At 50.1% G+C, this 19,511-nt stretch overlaps 2 protein-coding genes across 4 annotated transcripts in view; one reads left to right on the forward strand and one right to left on the reverse strand.

Moving 5' to 3' along the window:
- On the forward strand, nt 1-15,575 carry MRNIP (MRN complex interacting protein). 2 transcript variants are annotated; one of them, XM_046665770.1, is made up of 7 exons: nt 1-120; nt 2,666-2,725; nt 8,034-8,122; nt 11,030-11,105; nt 12,171-12,325; nt 12,997-13,072; nt 14,504-15,575. In XM_046665770.1, exons 1-7 carry the CDS (start codon nt 55-57, stop codon nt 14,987-14,989), a joined length of 1,008 nt encoding a protein of 335 aa, XP_046521726.1. In that variant the 5' UTR covers nt 1-54; the 3' UTR covers nt 14,990-15,575. The 2 variants fall into 2 exon arrangements, with proteins under 2 accessions (XP_046521726.1, XP_046521727.1); XM_046665771.1 differs by lacking the exon at nt 1-120 and adding an exon at nt 479-594.
- SQSTM1 (sequestosome 1) overlaps nt 15,160-19,511 on the reverse strand; it is a 12,945-nt gene continuing 8,593 nt past the window's right edge. For both annotated transcript variants that reach the window (XM_046665768.1, XM_046665769.1), the window contains exons 6-8: nt 17,496-17,710; nt 17,011-17,206; nt 15,160-16,040 (exon numbers count right to left, since the gene is read on the reverse strand). In XM_046665768.1, coding sequence (XP_046521724.1) covers nt 15,883-16,040; nt 17,011-17,206; nt 17,496-17,710 — 569 coding nt within the window. In that variant the 3' untranslated portion in view covers nt 15,160-15,882. The remainder of the gene's footprint in view (nt 16,041-17,010; nt 17,207-17,495; nt 17,711-19,511) is intronic.

Here is a 19,511-nt window from a genome sequence, read left to right on the forward strand (position 1 = left end):
CGGCGCGGAGCCAGGCCGGACGGGAAAGTGGAGAACCCGCGCAGCGGCCGCGGAATGGCGCAGCCACAGCAGGCTCGGGTCCTGCGGTGCTGCAGCTGCCGCCTGTTCCAGGCGCACCAGGTGGGGCGGGCGCCGGCCTCCTCTCCTCCGGGCGCGGGGACGGCGGTCAGGGCTGGCGGGCGCCGTCTCCTGCGGTTGCGGGTGTACCTGGGGTCCGGACAAGTGACGACGGCTGTCCTGAGGACCAGGCTTTATTGATGTTGCTTCTCCATAAAGCCGTTCTACGCTTTTTTCTTTTTTTGCTTGGTGGTTGTAAGATTCGTAGAAACCAGGGGTAATGGTTTCTGCGGAGGCGGCCTCGTGAGTTCCAGCAGGTAGTTGGGAAAACCAGGTGGAGGACAGCCTCTGTTATGCACGCGTAGCCCCGAAAGTGGCTCTTTCTTCGTTTAACTACAGGGGAGGTGACAGTTTTTAAAACTGAGACGGTACTGGGCTCCCCCTGCTGTCCCTCCCTCGCTCTGCCCGCACCTTTATCCGCGTGGTGAGGACGCCTGCTCCCTGAAGCGTAAACAGGAAAATCGGTATTTCTAAAAGGTATTGCTTCCCTGACTTTCCAGTGCCAGATAGGCGATGTCACTTCACCTCCTCTTTCCTAGATGGTATTCTGTCTCCCTGTTCCATGTCACCTAACGCGGCTGTCAGCGTCTCTGCTTCTGAGCATCCCCTCCTCCTCCTGGTTATCTGCCAGTCCTGTGCCCTGAAAAAGGATAGCATCAAATTTCTTTAAAATGTATGTTTAGAAGTCAGTAAGATGCTGAGTATGCGCCTGTGGGCTTGCCGAGAGTTTGTAAAGGCTATTTTAGGGGCTTAGAAGCTGTTTTCACTTGTTTCATGTTTTGGTGCTAGGAGTTAAGAATAAGTGGGAATTATTTCCACTTTTAAGTTTACACATATATAAGGTTTGATGCTCTCGTGGTCGTTTTCAACTCTCTGAAAAGTGAAACCAAGGAGAAGAGAGTTAACAATTTAATCCAAGTCTGCTATGTACCAGGCGATTTCACACATCTCATTTAATTTCAGCAACCTCTGGATTAAATATCATTCCCATTTAACAGAGACAAGAATACTGAAGTCCAGAGAAATCAAGTGGTCTCTCCATCTAATAAGTGGCAGAGCCAAGGCTGTCCCATTGCAAAGATCCTGTTACACCATGCTACCTTTCTCCAGCCCCCTAGAGCTAGCCAGTTTCCAGTTACTGTGTCCTTCCAGACCTTTCTATTTTTTTTAAATGCATTTCTTACTTGCATATGTACCCATAGAAGATAGACAGTATTTTTATGGTGTTGGAAGGTAGATGCTGAGAAGTAGAATTACCAAATCTTAGGCTGTAACTACTTAAATCTGTAGATGCTGCTTGTCCTCCTTAGACTCCTTCTGCGTACTTCCCCAAAAGCCCTGATGATTTTTGTATTAGGGTCATATTAATCATACGGATTTTATGAATCAACCTATACATCTTTATGATGTTAATCATGCTATTTGGGCCAGCTCTGTGGCCTAATGGTTAAGTTCGGTTCGTCAGCCCAGGTTCATGAGTTTGGGTCCTGGGCACAGACCTGCACCACTTGTCGGCCATGCTGTGGCAGTGACCCACACTCAGAATAGAGGAAGATTGGCAATGATGTTAGCTCAGGGCAAATCTTCCTCAGGGGGGAAAAAAATCATGCTGTTTCATTCCATTTCTCAAAGCAAATTTGGTACCCCTTGATAACATTTTCTTTGTTGCTATTATAAAATGGACTCTTCTTCCATTATGTCTTCTAACTAGATGTTTGCTTATATTAAGGCTGTATTAGGGCCAGCCCCAGTGGTCTAGTGGTCAAGTTTGGTGCCCTCCCCTTTGGTGGCCCAGGTTCCTGGGTGTGGACCTACACCACTTGTCTGTGAGTGGCCACAGTGTGGCAGTGGCTCACACACTAAAAGAGGAAGATTGGCAGCAGAAGTTAGCTCAGGGCCAGTGTTCCTCAGCAAAAACATAAGTTTTTGAAAAGGCTGTATTAATTTTTGAAGATATATTAATTTTCTACCAAGCCCCTATATTAGGTTGTTTTACTGTTTTTAGTAGTTTTTCATTTGATTCTCTTGGGTTCCAGAAACAAAAGGCATCTATAAATGATGATAGCTTTTTTTTTCTCCTTTCCATTTTCATACCTCTTAGTATTTACTCTTTTACAATTCCATTGGCTTGTACGTGCAGAAAAAATGATAAATAATAGTGGGGACCCTGGCTTGTTCTTGACTTTCATGGGAATGCTGGCAGTGATTCTGCAGCTTTAGAGCTCAATGTAAGGCCTTTTATCATGTTAAAGAGAACCCATCCAGCCAGATTTATCGAGAATCCGATTAAGTTACGTTACGGGATGACTTGAGAACCGTAGGTGGTACAGGTCTGCGATCTTCCATGTGGGGTGCCAGTGTTCCCAGCGCCACCTATTAGATAATCTGTTCTTTCCTCACCTTGATAATATACTGAATTTTTATGCGTATGTTTTGGTTTGTTTCTGGACTGTTTGTTCTTTTCCATTGACCTTTTTAAATTATTTCGGATCCAGTGCCACCTGTTTTAAGTAATTATCTAAGCTGTATTTCTGAAATTTCGTTGTAGATGAAGAAGAGTCTCAAATGGACATGCAAAACCTGTGGGGAGAAGCAGGCGTTTTTGCGGGTGAGTCCTGGGAAATAGGGCGTCTAATGCCCCTGCCAGAAAGCAGGTGGGACCCAGCCCTGCTGAAGCATGTTTCTCACGGAGTCCCAGCATTCCACGATTGGGATCAAGTTCTGGAGAAACAGGGCTCCTGCTCTCTAGGTTGCTGTTCCTTCAGAAAGTAAAAGGGAGGGAGCAGTACCTGGAAGGGTGCCTTCCTGTGTTGATTTAGGCAGCAAGGGATTACTGAGTACTTCTGTGTGCAGGCACAGCGGAAACAGTAGAAGGTAAGACCATTGTCATCTTTGCCCTCACAGGTTTGCTCGTGTGGAAGTGGAGGAGAAGCTCATCCACACACGTGTGCCTGTGCACATGCATGCACATGCACGTAATTTACAACTAGACTGAGCACAATGAAAGGACAGTGTAGGGGCCTGTCAGAAGATAACTGGAATCAGACCCAACCAGGGGTGGGTGGTCAGCTGTGGGTGGATGCAGGGGTGTGCGGGAGGGTGGGCTCAGGAGGCAGGGCAGTCAGGAGAGACATAGGGCTGTGTGCACTGAAGGGAGCAAGTTGTCAACGCTCTTATCTAGCTTGCTTTTTTCACCTAGCGTCACAGTTCAAGTCCACACCTGTTGACCTACCTGATCTCTTTAATACCACAAGTTGTCCTGCATCTTTTGCCTCTTTTAGCCCCTCTTTCACCTGCTTCAGCCCTTGATGCCACCTCTCCAGCCTCATCTCATCATTCTCCTCCTTCAGCCATAGGGCCTTTTCTGTCTTTCTTTTTTTTTTTTTATGAGGAAGATTGTTGCTGAGCTAACATCTATGCCAGTCTTCCTCTATTTTATGTGGGTTGCCACCACTGCATGGCTTGATGAGCTGTGCTTTGTGCGTATGGGATCTGAACCTGCGAAACCAGGGCCACTGAAGCAGAGTGTGTGAACTTAACCACTACGCCACCAGGCTGACCCCATAGGGCCTTCTCTTTCTGACCTTGAAGTAATCCGTAGCTGCTCCCTTCCTAGGGCCTTTGTGCTCATTGTTGAACAGGGCTTCTGCCAGCTCTTCTCCTCATCCTGATCGGAAATTCTGTTTGGGTGTGTTTACATGGGTGCTGTCCACGTCAGACTGTAAGCTCCATGAGAGCAGAGGCTCTGCCTGTTGTGTTTACTGATAACACACATGGCGTGTAGCACAGGGCCTGTCAGATGGTAAGTGCTCGCTTGATAATAAATATTTGTTGAATGAGTCGTGCCCCGTTGCCCGCCGGTGGGTTAGTTGGTTTTGGTTTCCATGGTTCTGCACAGCTGCACAGTGAAGCTGCTCACAAATGCCTCTTTCTTCACCTGACCGACTCTGCCCTTAGGACAAATTCCTTGAAGTCAAAGTGCTGTTTCAAAGGATATCTTTCAACCAAGGTTCTTTTAGTTGCAAATAATAGGGGAAAAAAAAAAAACCCTTCAGAATAGCTTCAGCAAAATAAAAAAACGTACAGACAAGGTAATGGGGTGTCTCGGGGGTCCAGGGGCAGAGCTTCCTCCTGGACTCGTTGAAGACCCAGCCCCGGGAACTGAAAAGCTGTCGACACACAGGCCTCATCTTTCCCTCCCACTCTCCCCTCGCATCTTCTCCTCCCTCTGCCTCATCTCCTTCCCTTCCTCTCTCTTCCCAGACATTCACAGTACATACTCTGCTCACAGACCACAGCATCTCCTTTCAAGCCAACTGAAATAGCTGAGTCCTGATTGTAAACTCCTGGGAAGAGCAGTCTGGGTGGCCTGGTTGACTCATGTCCACCTCTGGTCCAGTGGCTGGGGTGGCTGGGCGTGGGGATGAGCAGTTGCTGATGCTTGTTCTGGGATGGGCCTGGCTCCTGTTTTAGAGGTCAGGACGTGTTTCTAAATCCTCCTTGAGGAGGCTTTGCCTTCTTTCGGTGCCTCCATGCATGTGCACGGTAGATGACTTATGGTTGACTGGGCCACAGTAACAAATAGACACCACAGTTGTGGGGACTCAGCAAGATAGAAGTTGTTTCTCTTGCTCTTGTAACAGTTCTGGGAGGAAGCGAGGTGAGCAGGGCGGTTGTCCTTGGTGTGGTCATTCAGGGGCCAGGCTCCTGTCGTCGTGAGGTCCTGTTATTCCCTGAGGCTTGTCTCCTGCTGCCTCTAGCCACTGAAAGGGGCAAGAGCATGGAGGAGCTACCCGAGAGGCTTTTCGGGGCCAGGCCTGGCAGTGGCTCACATTCCACTGGAAGGAACCTAGTCTATGGCCACAGCTGACTGTAGGGAAGACTGGAAAATGTAGTCTAGTGTGCACCCAGATAAGACGAGAGTGCATTTTACTACTCAGCCGGCGGTCTCTGCCACGCGGGGAACAGGTACGCTACTGGTTAGGCCAGAGGGAGGTTATCGGTCTTTTTAAACTTTGCTGTTCACCTTTCCACTTCCTCTCCTCCCATTCTCACTTGAACTTACCCCAAATGGGATTTTACTCCTCACCAGTCCATAAAATTGCTCATGTCAAAGTCAGCAGTGATCTCCATGTTGCTATAAACAGTGATCAGTTCTCAATCCTCAAGTGACTTGAGTGATTGGCAGTGTCTTTCAGAGTTTGTCACTCCCCCCTCCTTGAAGCATCGTCTTCACTTGAACTTCCAGTCATCCTGCTCCTGGTTTTCCTCCTTCCTTGCTGCCTGTGTCTCAGTCCTCTTTGTAGTTTTTCCCCATCTGCCCAATGTATAGACATCAGAGTGCTCTGGAACTTGTTTTTTCTGACCTCTTCTCTAGCTACGCTCATTCCCTTAGTATCTGAAGTGAGCTCATCTGACAGCTCTAGACCGTCTGTCTCAGACCCCAGGCCTGCCCCTGAACTAGTGTGTGCTACCACCCACTTGGCTGCTACTGATTATCCAACAGGCCTCCCAAACCTAGTATGCCCACAGCGGAAGCCCTCACCTCACCCCGCAACTTGCTCTCCCACAGTCCTCCCCATCTCTTAAGTGCCAAGTCCCTCTTTCTAGTTGTTTGGGATAAAAACCTTGAAGTCCTCCGTGACCCCTCTTTTTCTTTCACTCTCTGCATCCAGTCCCTCAGCACGTTTAGTCGGCTCTGCCTTCACACTATGCCCAGGCTATGCCCGCTTTTTACGACAGGGCTCTGAGCCTCCGTGTTTGCAGCAGCCTCCCGATGGGCCACCTGTTTCTGCCATACCGTCTGCTTTCGGCAGCGCAGCCGAAGGGGCCTTTTGAGACATAGGCTGGGCCGTGTCTCGCACTCAGACCTTCCAGGTTAGAGGAGTATCTGTGGTCCTACACACAGGGCTGGGTTTGGGGGAGCCCAGTGCAAAATGAAAATGTGGAGCTTCTTGTTCCAAAGCAGAAAAAAAGTACCATTAAAGGTACTAAAATATTAAGCTTTTCTTTCATGGTCTCTCAACTTTTCATGGTCTTTTATTTACTACTTGATGTCTTTCTATATAAAGAAAAACTAACATTTTAAATTATTGGCATGAATTTTACCATTTATATTGTGCAACACTCGTTTTAAATGCAAAGAGCATTTAGAACATATGCAGAATTTATACAGAATAACATAACATGCAGGGTATGTGCAAAATTTATACAGAATAATATAAGAGCATTTAGAACATGCAGAATTTATATGGAATAATATAAGAGCATTTAGAACATGCAGAATTTATATGGAATAGTAAAAGAGCATTTAGAACACGTGCAGAATCATGAAAATTGCCCAGGTGGTATTTTGCAGCTCCGCATGGCTGCATGTTCCATTTTTACTGGTACAGTGGAAGTGCTGCCCAATATTAACTCAGCTGTGTTCACTTCGCTTATTGGTGCACACACATTCTTCCCACTCTGCCTTCAGCTCACTGATAAGTAAGGAAGGACTGAGAGGAACTGTGGGCTGCCGTAGCTTTCCCTCCCTTGTGTGTCGTCATTTTCAGCATAGGAGATTGGCTATTTCAGGGAAGTAACAGGAGTAGGAAAAGATATGATAGCGTTCTGTGGTTGTTCATGCCTTTCAGAACACCCTTGCCTTTTTTCTACATTTGAAGCAAATTCTGGTTCCAGTGGAAAGCCTAGCCTCTCAGACTGTGGGGCACCCCCCACCACGTACTCAGGCATAGACAGCACACACTTAACGTCTACACTCAGAGTTTCACTCAACTCTCACGCATTGAGAGTCCACCGGAATTCTGTGCTCCAGGGGCACTGAGCATACTGAAGCAAATGGGGTGGCAAGGCGCAGTGGACACGTGTAGCATGCGTTTCTCCTCTGCTCACAGGCATGCTCCATTGTCCCATCGTACTTCACTCACACAGCACAAGTTCTAAGATAAGATTATTAAGAATTGCAAGATGGCGACAGCAGAGCAGGTTTTCATGCCCACGAAGCTGACTCTGCCGATAGCAGGGCCTACGCTTTTAAAATTCATCTCCTGCCATCTTCCCCCTAGACCACTCAGTTCCAGCCGCATGGCCTCCTCACTGTGCCTGCAGAGTGCCAGGCTGGGGTCTTTGCCCTCATCCTCGTCTCGTGACTTCTGATGTCCTCCCCCCAGGTATCCACAGGGCCCCTCCCCCATAGCTCCTATTTTGTGCTCAGATGTCGCGTTCTCAGTGACCCAGACCGTCACCACCTTGAGCCCCCTGTGTAAAGTTGTGTGTCCTGGCCCCACTCCAGCCCACCCCTTCCATCGCCTTCTCTTCCTCGCTAGCACTTCCCCCTCTGATGGCCAGGCAGTTGACTGAGGCGTCTGCTGTCTGTCTCCTCACTAGAGTGTGAGCTCGTGACGGCAGGGACTCTTGGCCACTCCTGTGTTGTACACTCCTTACCTGGTCCGGGGCCTGGCCCACAATAGGTGCTCAATAAGTATTTATTAAAAAAGGAGTAACTGTTAAGTGAAAAGAAGTACCTCACTTTATTTTCTGCTCCTTTGATTATCAGCGAGGGTCAAGTGTCATTTCATATGTTTTTTGGCAGTTTGTGTTACCTCTCTTCTGAGTTTCTTATTTGTGCTCACTGACCACTCCGTGTGGGGTTCTGGGTTGAGCTGGCTTGATGTGTGGAGTTCAGATGCTCAGAGGGCAGCCAGCTAGACTGAAACTGTCGGTTCCTGAGACTGGTCATTTTGTAAGTCACTCCAGACGCACCAGTCCGCTGGTAGGATTCCTGCCTGGTGCTTCAGGCATCTGTGGGCCTTGCAGAGTGCCCCTGTCCCCTCCCTGGGGTACATCTCTAATGGATCTGTTTCTCAGCATTCTCTCAACGCTTTTTAAACTTACTGTATTTTTTTGTTTCTCAGGCTTACGGTGAGGGCTCTGGTGCTGACTGTAGGCGCCATGTCCAAAAATTAAATCTGCTGCAGGGACAAGTTTCAGAGATGTCACTCAGGTACAGTTGTTTGAGAACGACACGGTTACCTTGCCTTGTTTTTATCTTGAGTAGACAGTGAAAGTGTACGGTGGAGAAGTCCCTTAGATCTCCATGTCTTACAATTTGGACAGTCTTCCAACTGAAAATGACTAAAAATACCAACTACAATATTTCAAATATACTGATGAAATGATAGGAAAGTAGATAATTATCAGAAGTCAAAAATGAAGCAGAAGCCCAAATCCAGAGAGTCAGCAGCTGGCTTTTGGGGGCATGGGTGGCTGGAGCTCTGGGCTTCCATTTGGACAGCTGGGAGGATGCGGGAGACAGAGACGCGGCCTGGGGCCTGTCCAGCGCGGGGGTCAGTCAGAGACGCTGTGTAAAGCTGAGTCTCCAAAGAACTCCACCATCAGTGTGCAAATGAGCTAGAAGTGCACCCCTTCTGCAGGGAGCCTGCCTGTGTCACCTTGGCACTGGCTGAGGAGGATGTCGACGGAAAGAGAGAGTCTAGGTGACATTAGTGACAGAATTTATTCAGTATCAGCGTGAGGAGTTCGAGCCCCAGGAAAACAGTCCAACAGAGCACTGTGACGGAACTGCTCTGAGGGGTGTGAGTTTAAGCGCAACTTATATCTCTCTCACAAAACAGCTAATGTGCAGGGAGGAAGAAGAGAAAAAAACTTACAGCTAGATTTCATATATGTCCAAAAAGGAATAGAGTACACCTGGGTTTTCCTCTAGATTACACATTGGAGGTAACAGAAACAAGAATTCCTTGGTTATACATCAAAGAAGTTCTGGGAGGGCCGGCCGGGTGGCCCAGCAGTTAAGTGCACACGTTCTGCTTCAGCGGCCCAGGGTTCGCCAGTTCGGATCCGGGCTGCGGACATGGCACCACTTGGCAAACTATGCTGTGATAGGCGTCCCATGTATACAGCAGAGGAAGATGGGCATGGATGTTAGCTCAGGGCCAGTCTTCCTCAGCAAAAAAGAGGAGGATTGGCAGTAGTTAGCTCAAAACAAAAAAACTATAAAGCATTGCCGAAATTAAAGATCTAAATTAATGAAGAGATACAGCATGTTCATGAACTGGAAAATTCAATATTGTTACGATGTCAGTTCATCTATAGAGGCGACCTAATCCCAGTCAGAATTCCAACGGGCTTTTTTTTTTTTTTTTTTAAGAAATTGACAGACTGATTGTAAAATTTATATAGAAATGCAAGGGACCTAGAATTGCTAGAAGAATTTTGATAAGAAGAACAAAGTCAGAGGACTTCTACCGCTGACGGCAAGATTTACAGCAATCGGGACACTGTGATACTGATGAAAGGCTAGACATACAGACACTTCAGAAGGTGAATGGGTAACAAGCTGTGGTGTATTCATACAATGGAATGCTATAACAGAAACACCGTGGGCAAATCTCAGAAACACTGCTAAAGCCAGACACAAAAGACTGCACACCGCAGGGATGGCTGGCTTTCTGGAGAGGGAGGAATTGCCTGCAGAGGTATATAAGGAAATTTGGGGGGGTTGAAAATTTTCTGTATCTTGTCAATTATATCAATAATAAATTTTTTTTTCTTTCTATTCCTTGATTGGGGTGATAGTTTCAAAGGTATAATTTATCAAAATGTATCAATTTATCATCTAACTGTACATTTTAGTGTGTATTATTTATACCGCAATAAGTTAATTTCAAAAGTTAGAAAAATCTGCCCTTGGACACAACAACATAATGAAATTGCAGAACACAGAAGACAAAGGGAAGAGCTGAAGAGTAGCTGGAGAGATGACCTAAAAAGGAATAGTGGAGCCAGCTTCTCAATGGTAACATTGGAAGCGAGAGGACACACTGGTGTCTTCAGAGTGCCCAGGGGTCCTCTGGTTCATGGGGCTCCTGAACCAGACAGGTGAGCGCAGCTCCGGCTGGGAGCTGTTAGGACGCTGCCCACCCGAAGGCTGGAGTACCTACCGTGTGGTGGGATAGGAGTTGTGCGTGCATGATTTCATTTCATCTTCATAATCACCCTATGAGGACCAATAGACTTCTTTTTCCAGATGAAGAAACTGAAGGAGAGCTGCCCACGTTTGGGAGAGGTTGGGGTTCTCCCACTTCCCTAGAGCGTGCCAGTTCGATTGCGTGGTGCAGTAGGCCTGTCTGACATGAATGGACATGACTTGGGCTCTAACCTCCAGCCCTCACACGATAAATGTTTCACTGCCCATCCAGCCCCACTCGCGGCTGCAGAGGCTCCGACTCCTCGCTCTTTATGTGGTGAGAGAGCCCTGCGGTCCCTGGGAGGCTGGGAAGTCACTGAGACACGTCAGACTCAGTAAAACGCCTTCTCCCCTCCTGCAGTGGTGGAGATGTAAGCACTGTAAAGACTGTCATGTGGCCTGTGTGGTGGAGGCCCCTCCACCACTGACGGGAGCAGCTCTGTGCTTCCGGAGGCCAGCAGACATTCCTCTCTGTTCCAGGCCGTAAGCAGGGCATGTGCACACGTGTTATCTTATTTATCTTCACGATCAGCTGTGCAGTATTATCCCCACTTGTGGATGAGGAATCTGGGATACAGCAATGAACCCAAAGTCCCACCGTCATAATGACAGCCAGTCACTGGCAAAGCCAGGTGCAAACTCTGGGCTCTGTGGGTTAAGAGTCTGCCTTTCTGCCCTGTGTCACTTCTGTTGATGGAGGGCTCTGCCAGTCTCAGTCAGGGAACAAATGGTCCCTCTGTGCAGCCGCCTAAGCTGCTGGAAGATTACTGAACCACTTCAAAACAACAGGAGATCCCAAGATGCCCTGGAGAAGGGTTTTGATATCCATGGTCAAGTCCTTACATCCTGCTGTTCCCATCTTCCCTGTCCTTGATCTTCCTGATCATTTTCAAGAGGACCTATGTATAATCTTTCTTTAAGGTCTTTGGAAGAACCTGTAAATGCCGGTGAAGAGGAAAATGCAGGTCCTTGGCAGGCTGAGCACGCGAGGCTGCAGGTAAGCCAGCACCACCTGTCTTGGCTCAGCCACCTGGGCTGGCTTTTTGTCACAGGAGGGAGTTTCATTTGTTATTCAGCAAACACTTGCTGATGCCACCAAATGACAGGCACTTGGCTTAAAGCTATAGGGAACACAAAAATGAATAAAGCTGTCCCTTTTGTGAGGGTAGAAACAGCCACGTGTACAAATAATTACAATGCTCCATGAAAAGGGCTTGCACTTCGCCTCCTGTGCTCCTCCCTTGTCCCACAGCGCTGGGCAAACTTCTGGTGGGGGAGGGGTGCTGTCGTGGAATGCCTGGGTCGTGTGTGCTCCACAGCCTGAGAGCCAGAAAGAGGTTCTGTATCTGTGCCTGGTGACTAGGTGCTCCATCAGTGTGGGGGCAGTATCTGTAGGAGCTTGAGTGAGTAGGGGCTGCCGTTGGTGTGTGGAACACTGTGTCCTGCCGGGGCAGGGGCAATGGGAACAACTGTCAGACAGGCTCCCTGCCCACCTGAGGACAGAGCCCCACTGTCGCGCTCAGTCACACTGGGCGAGCCCTCTCCACATGCCCTTCAGATTGTTTCTGTAGACAGGGAATGCTCCTAAGCACACCACTTTAACACGGGAGCTCTTGTTGCATGTCATTCTTCTGTGTTGCTGTATGGTTTTCAATGATTGCCATTTTTAAAAGTTTCTACAGAATATAGTGGACATACCCATATTTATTCCCTTATCGGGCATTTAGGTTATTTCCAACCTTTTGCTACTATAAATGTTTGTTGTTATTTATAACACTTTGATGAGCATATTTGTGCTTCTGTCTTCCTTTGGAACCACTGGGCCAGAGAGCGTGGACATTTGCAAAGTTCTTGATAAGCTGTGCCCGACAGCTTTTGCACAGCCTGTGCCAGGGTGCCAGTGGTGTCTCAGGACATCTGTCTCTCTGTTGCCCTCCAGCCAAATGCCTCTCCTGGTGACGGGAGACATGGGTCCTGAGACCCTCGGGCCTCAGAGTTGGGCTGGGGATTTTCAGTAAAAGTGCCTGCTTTCCAACTCTGAAATAAACACCCCATCCTATAGGGAAAGCCGCAGCCCTCAGAGAAGGGCTGGATGAAGGATCTGGAAGGGGCCTCCAAAGGACTGCGGCTGGAAGGAGGAGTGGGTTTCAGCCGACAGCCCCAGGCCAAGACGGAGGAGCCAGAGCCCCCCTTCAGGACAGGCCTGCCAAGGAAAAGGTGCCAGCCCTTGCCCCGCTCCCGGTGACTCACGGATGGGCGCTGATGATCGGCGTCTAATGGGCGGCAACGTGGCAACGTGGGTGAGCTAGTGGGTGCCGTCACCACCAGGCGCTACTGGCCAGGCGCTGCTCTGCAGGGGTTGGGCCGGGCAGAACCCAGCGTGGGTGCCTTTTCGATGTTCAGGTAGTGCTGCCTAGCCGATGGCACTGATCTCGGGAGGAATTTATTTTGTGGGCAGGGCTGAGAAAGTGACATACTGCTCAAGTAGCCACTGTGGCTGGGAGCTTTCAGCCTAGAGCAGGAAAGACTTGTATAGGTTTCTTCTGCAGACGTACTGTGCTTTTCTCTGAGGTTTTTGAGACTGCTTTATCCAGGTCTTTGGTGGCTTTTATGGGGCAGGCGCTATTGGGAGGTAGGTTCCAGTTCAAAATAGGAACTTTCTAATAACTACAAGCTGTGGAGCAGAGTGGACCGCCTTGTATGTAGGTGGGCAGCCTGTTACTGTCTGGAGGGGACCAGCGGTACGAGCTGAGCCAGGCACCTGGGAAACTGTAAGGAAGACAAGGTCCTCACCTGTGTTGGGTGTCAGACCAGATGACCATGGAGTCAGGATCTGGCCGCTGTGCAGTGATAGGACTGGATTCTTGACAGCACTTTCTCTCTGCCAGGAAATGGAGCCAGAGCACAGTTCAGCTTCCTGACGGCCAGGACTCAGGCAACTCTGAGCTCACCTTGGAGCCCCAGGTCAGTGATTGAAGACAGCATTTCTCTTCTGGTCCCAGTGACCATTGGGCACACACAGGATTTTTTAACACCCAGATGTCTTGTCTTCTCTGTCCGAAGCCAGCTCCTTTCTCTGGCCTGTGGCCTGTTTCCCTGCCACACTCATCCTCTCGGTAGTGTTAACTCCTGGTCAAAGGGGTGTCTTGATGCCCTGGCGGCAGCCCAGGTTGACCAGGAGGGCTTTTCTGAGTCAGGACTGCTCTCTCCGTTCCGCATAGAGTGGAGCTCCTTGTCAGACTGTCGCATGGGACCTGCCTTGGCTTTCTGAGCAACTGTGTCATCCTCCCCTTCACTCACCCACATGCATTCTTTTGCACTTGAGGCACTCTCTTCACCTAGGATCTGGAGTTGTTCCTGATGCTTCAGACCCACTGCACTTCCAAGGCCACAGAATGCTTTCCACTGTCATGGGAGCTGCCAGCACTGAGGCAGAGGAACTCAGCTGGGTGTCAGTCACTGCTACCCCCCAACATAGGCCATGGTGGGGAGGTCAAACTTTGGTGTTGCCACTAACTAGCTGTGTGACACCAGGTAAAGATGTGGCCCTGAATCTCCAAATGCTAGAATAATGATAATGACAGTTACTGAGTCTACCATATGCCCGTCCCTGAGCTCAGCATTTCCACTGCGTTATCATGTTCAGTGCTCAACACAGGACTGTTTTGTTTTGAAGATGAGGGACCAAGGCTGGCAAAGTGGTTCAGTGAGGTCACAGTCAGTCAGTGGCAGCGACACTTCCACATTGCCTGGGGCTGGTGATGCAGGATCCCACCTCTCATTGCTTTCAAATCCCTTTGTAGGCAGTGAAACCCAATTTTCAGTGCATCGTTGGTTCCTCAAGTGGAAGGGAGAAGCCAGGACCCAGCATTATTGTTGGATCCCACAGGTGCCTTTGTGCAGCCACTCCCAGTTTCGAAACCCTCAACACAGTTCTGCAGAGACTTTCCCCATCCGACTGGCACTGAGCAGGCAGGATGGAGTGTCTCCATCCCTTCCCAGATGGTCTCTAGGGCCCTTCTTGCTTGCACTGCCTCACAAGCGCCCTCTTCCCTGATCCTAAGGGTCCCCATGAGATGATCGCCTGATTGCATGAGAGTATCTTGCATTTTTGGTAAGCCTGGTCAATAGAATTGAGCAGAGGATTTGGGGTGAGGTTGAGGGCATTAATTTGCTTTGCTAAATCTCAAAATCAAAGCACGTCCCTAGCCTGCCAGCCTGAGGACTAGCTAGTAAGTAGAGGATGGAGCAGAAAATGTCAGAATCCTGAGGCAGAGATGAGGATGTGGCAGTGGAGGCAAGAGGACCCTTCTCTTCCTGTCTCTCAGTCCCGCTGGGCAGGGGGCACTTATTCTGAATGGAGGCTATGGCCATCTGCTGTCGTTTCCATTTCAGGGCCGCGTGGGCCTGGCAGGGAACATCAAAGAAAGAAGCAGTCACGAGGACTGGGACACCAGGGAGCTCACTGTTCCTCAGGGGGCACCATCACATCCTGCCCAGCAGCTCAGGCCCATGTCTTCTAAGTGGGAACGATTTCTTCTGCCACCTGGAAGCAGCTCACACGTGGACATGGAGCCCCCAACACCCCTGCACAGAGGCCTCAGGCCAGCTGAGCCAACACAGGCTGAGCAGGGGACCCTCAGGACCCAGACCCCAAGAGAAAGGCTCCTCAGCAGGTCCCCCGGTGCACCCCAGCTTCCTGAGGCCACACACACTCTCACATCTGGGCCCAAGAGGCCCTGTGGGAAGGCCCCTGAGCAGTTGTGGGGCACAGCACATCGGGCAGAGGGTGGGCCCTCAGTCAGAGGGACACAGGAGCCCCCACTCATGCATCTATGTGACCTCTTTAAAACCGGTGAGGACTTTGATGATGATCTGTGAACCAAGACTAGTATACTGTAAATTTAGACACATTTGTTAAATGAGCCCTTCGCCACTAGACCTTATGCCACTGGAAAGAGGGCTCCCTAAGTTGCTTTTAAATAGGACTGAGGATGATTTATGGGAACTACCGAGAACTGACAATAAAAATCACTATCAAACAGATCATCTCTTGTTGCAACATCTTTGATTAAAGTGCTTATACCATTTAATTACTGAGTGTTTACAAATATAACAGAATGGCCACAAAAGGATTTTCTCACTTTAAAAGCAACTGACACATTTGGAAGTGAGGGAACTCTAGTGGTTATGAAACAGAGACAGGACTCAGTGAACACCATTGCCTCCACTATCTACCTTTTCTGATTCCCACATAGGAAGGCCACAGTGCGGGGCTGTCCTCCCCTACTTGCTCCAGGACCGCTGCCTCTGCCCCGACAGAATGTTGGCTGGACGCTAAACCTGGAGTATATCAGGTTTCTAGCAGAAAATCACCTACATATCAGCGTACTATTAGTCATTTAAAAAAAGAAAAAGCAGAAGGCGAATGAGCAAGATATGTTCTGGGCTGCTGGTGTAATCCTGGGGGGAGAGCAGGCATGTGATGCAGTGTGGCCTCGGTGTCCTCGAGCAAGGAGTCTCGCTCTGCCAGAGGAAGCCTCTGGGGCCCGGCCAGGCTACCCGAGAGAAGCTGGTGTTTCTCAGACATGTGCACATTCAACTCCCCACTCCTGCTGCTTGTCCTCCTGCCCTAATGGCTTCTTGCATCCCCGCCCCCAGAGCCTGGAAGAAAAATACAGAGAAAGTGGCCCTCACAGAGGCCCTAGGGTTCTACACTAGCTCAACACAACTATGAGACAAGAAAGGGACACAGAGCAGGTGCGGAAAAACTGTCACAACGGCGGGGGGTGCTTTGAATACTGGATGGTGTCCAGGGCAGCCCCAATGTCGTAATTCTTGGTCTGGAGGAGCCTGGTGAGCCAGCCGCCTTCATCGGAGAACCCCATGGACAGCATCTGGGAGAGGGACTCGATCAGCCGGGGGTCAGCTTCTGCCGGAGAGTAATGAGAGCCATCAGGGACAGTTGCTGGGCCCCATGGAGTCCAGACACAGCAGCACCCTGTCCAGCCAGCAAGTGCCCAGTATATGCAGGGCCCAGCTCTTCACAGGAACCCTCCGAGGCAGAGGCTGGCAAGGTTTTTCCATAAAAGACCAGAGATGAGAGACTGTAAGCAGCTTTGCAGGCTGCCTGGTCTGTCACAGCTTCTCAACTCTGCCCTCAGCATAAAAGCAGCCAGACTTAGGTTCAGTATGTGAACAAATGAGCACGGCTGTGTTCCAATGAAACTTTATTTGTGGATGCTGAAATTTGAATTTCATATAATTTTCATGTGTCTTAACTTTTTTCCAACCATTATAAACATGAAAAAATCATTCTTGGCCCATAGGCTGCACCCTGCTCTCAGGCAGAGGAGATAGACTGGTGACCCAAGGGCAAAATTTGGCCCACAGATGGGTTTTCACTTGAATATTGTTTTAACCCTCGTCGCCGTGGAGAGTGATGAGGCAGAGCAGGCATCAGCCGCCTCTTTCATCAGTGTGCGCTCTGGCTGCCAGGTCCCACCCACCACCCTCCGCACCCCCTGCTTCAGACAGCTGCCTGCCTGGCTCCTTACAGAGATCGTGGCTGTGGCCCCTGCTCGAAGCTGCCTTCGTGCGGAAACAGTGAGGATGGACTCTGAGTCCACTTTTAGTAGCGCACGGCAGGCCAGAGCCAGTGCCACCTTCTACACCACATCTGCCTTCGCAATTCTGGGTCTGGATGCTAATTAGAAATTACTAAAATGAGCTGCGCTCACTGGGGCTCAGTATAGACACCAGAGAAAACCAACTCGCAGTTTTCTCTCATGTCAGTAGCCGAGCCCCATAGTAGAGAACACGCCATCTTCTTGTGTTGCTAAAGGCAGGTAATAGGGTGCTCCGAATGAAAAAGAAATACAAAACAGCTTGAAATCACTTACCTGGTGGAAGATGTGGGTACAACGCAGCTTCCTTCAGCCCTGTGGGTCCTTCCCGGGAAGGGTCCAGAGAGCCTGGCCCTTCGGATCCGGGCATCTGTAGAGACTGGAGTTCACCTGTGGATGGGTCCACTTCTTTTGAAGACAAGTGAGTCCAGTCGTCATCTCCTCCTGAACAGTTATCAGACTCCATCTGTTCCTGGAACAGAACACCCATGAGCACACGAGGGATGTGTGCAACAGGCCCCGACGGCAGCCCCAGCGCCTGGGCAAGGGGGTGTGGAGGACAGCAAGGAGCTACAGGCAAGCATTTTTCTTTACAGAGTTCTAGCGGGAGGTTCACAGAATAACTTAAGTGCCACAGAATTAACTCTGTGACAAACGGGGTCTCACTGGCTGCGTAGGTGCTGGGGGGGGGGGGGGTGCTGTGGCTGGAGGGATGGGAGACGCGCCGGGGCGCAGCCCGGGACAGGCAGGAGGGTGCTTGCCTCAGGCTGCCCCCCCGACTCCAGGGCTATCTTGTTCATTTGCTCTGCCAGAGACTGCGCTGTGCCCTCCATGTCCCCATCCGGTTTGTTAGGGTCGGAAGAGCAGCTGCTTGGCTGAGAGCTGCACTTCTCCTCTGTGCTGGAGCTGCCTGGAGAGACGGAGGTCAGGCGGCTTCTTTTTCCGCCATGTTCCACGTCAATATCAACTTCGATACCTAGAGGCCACGAAGGAAACAGAAATCTAAGTCCTTCAGAGGGCTAACCTGCAGGCAAGATTCATCACTTGGGGGACTGTGGGCTTACAAAGCTCTTTCAAATCTAGTCCCCAGGAGCGCGTGTGGATGCAGACCTTGGCACCCAGTACAGAACCCAGAGTCACAGAGCTGGTACAGGATGGGGCCAGTCTGCCAACCCAGCAGCCAGAAGGCAAATGGATGCTTATCTGTGATCTGCAGGGTCCCGAGGGCTGAAGTGCTCCTCCCCATCTCCCGGCCCCAGATTTTCTTGGTTTCTACAAAACTCTGCTGACATGCCCACCTCACTGGACTTTTCTCTTTCTCCAACGTAGTAAAACATTAACCTCAGCTAACATCCCAGATAAGCTTCGGAGCCAGAAAGTCCATAAAGAGACCTTGTTTTTCCCTAACTATGCAGGACAGCAGCCACACGGCAGGCAGGGCCAGGCCCTAGGAACAGGGTGGCAGCCAATCCCACATGTGACCAGAAATCCCCCAGCCCAGCACTGGGGACCACACGAAGCACGGTGCTTTTGTGGTGGGGCCTGGCACTGTGAAAACTACCCCCACTGCAACGCGGGATTCTGCTTAGAGGGCAGACAGCCATGCCAGCTTCCTGTGGGCCATGAGGCAGGAAGCACAGCCCCAAATGTCCACCTCCAGTCTCTCGTGCTCCGGGCACATGCTCACTGATGGGGAGGGAGGGCACAATCACCAGCGCTGTGTTTTTAATGAGTTTTAATTTATCAAAGGACTACATGCCCACAGCTCAGAGTCAAACAGCCCAGAAGGCTCTAGTGAAAACGACCTGCCTCCCCCAATATACGGCCTAGCCCACCCCGGTCCCCGACAGCTCCCATTCTGTTTATTTCCTACTCTAGAAGATCCAGTCACCCCTCCCCATCCTTTCAAAAGCTCAACTTGTAGTGAAAATAGCATTCCGTGTCTGTTAGTGCCATGGCAGGAATGTTGTTGTCTGTGGGCCGAGGAGCAACTTGGTTATTTCCTCGGAGTGTGGGGTTTGCAGCAGTAGCAACTCCCTTTTCTCTCACGGCTAACTCTCCCTGTTCTCCAACAGCTTCTCTAGAGGGTTTCTACAGCGGTTCAGCATGCTGATACCCTGCAGTTCTGGTTTGTCCCTGGAGACCGTCCCTTTGGCAGCAGCCTCTGGCTCCCCCTGGACCGGCAGCTCTCCAGGCCAGGGGCACAGCTACTCTACCACGACCGCCTCTCCTCCCATCCTGGTGACAGCCATAGTCTCCCTCCTGTGCTGGGTCCCCTTTTGAGGACCTCTCTGTTCATTCATGTTGGCTGGAGGGGGGGTTCAAGCCCAGCTAAGATGAAGAAGACCTGGAAACAACTTTGTTCTGCCCTCACCCCTGATCATTTTAGCTGAGTATAGAATTCTAGGTTGGAAAACCATTTTAGCTGACTTTGGAAATCACTAGTTGTGCACTGTCTTCCAGCTCCCAGTGCTGTGCCGTCTTCCCCCAAGCCTTTCCAGTAATCTGGGGAGGGGGGGAGCCTCTCCATCCCAAAGGTTCTGACACTTGACAGCGACAAGCTTTGTTGGGGAGTCATTTTCAGTCACTGTCCAAGGGGTTCCTTACAACCCAGAGGTTAATGTCCTCAGGGCCAAGAAATTGTCTTGTAGTCTTTGTTAAGTTCCCCCCTTCAGCTTTCTCTGCTCTTTCTGGAATTCCTAGTCATCCTATTTTGGGCCTCCAAGATTAATCCTTGAATTTTTTCATCTCTCCTCTCCTGCCTCTATTTGTTTTGC

This window comes from Equus quagga, chromosome 7 (assembly GCF_021613505.1).
Source record: "Equus quagga isolate Etosha38 chromosome 7, UCLA_HA_Equagga_1.0, whole genome shotgun sequence".
Lineage (NCBI taxonomy): Eukaryota > Metazoa > Chordata > Mammalia > Perissodactyla > Equidae > Equus > Equus quagga.

Excerpts from the sequence above, each read along its gene's own strand:
- MRNIP (XM_046665770.1), top strand. The coding sequence starts at position 55 with ATGGCGCAGCCACAGCAGGCTCGGGTCCTGCGGTGCTGCAGCTGCCGC. Across the intron at positions 2,726-8,033 it reads AGAAGCAGGCGTTTTTGCGG|GCTTACGGTGAGGGCTCTGG; the intron begins GTGAGTCCTGGG and ends TTTGTTTCTCAG. Across the intron at positions 13,073-14,503 it reads AGCTCACCTTGGAGCCCCAG|GGCCGCGTGGGCCTGGCAGG; the intron begins GTCAGTGATTGA and ends TTTCCATTTCAG.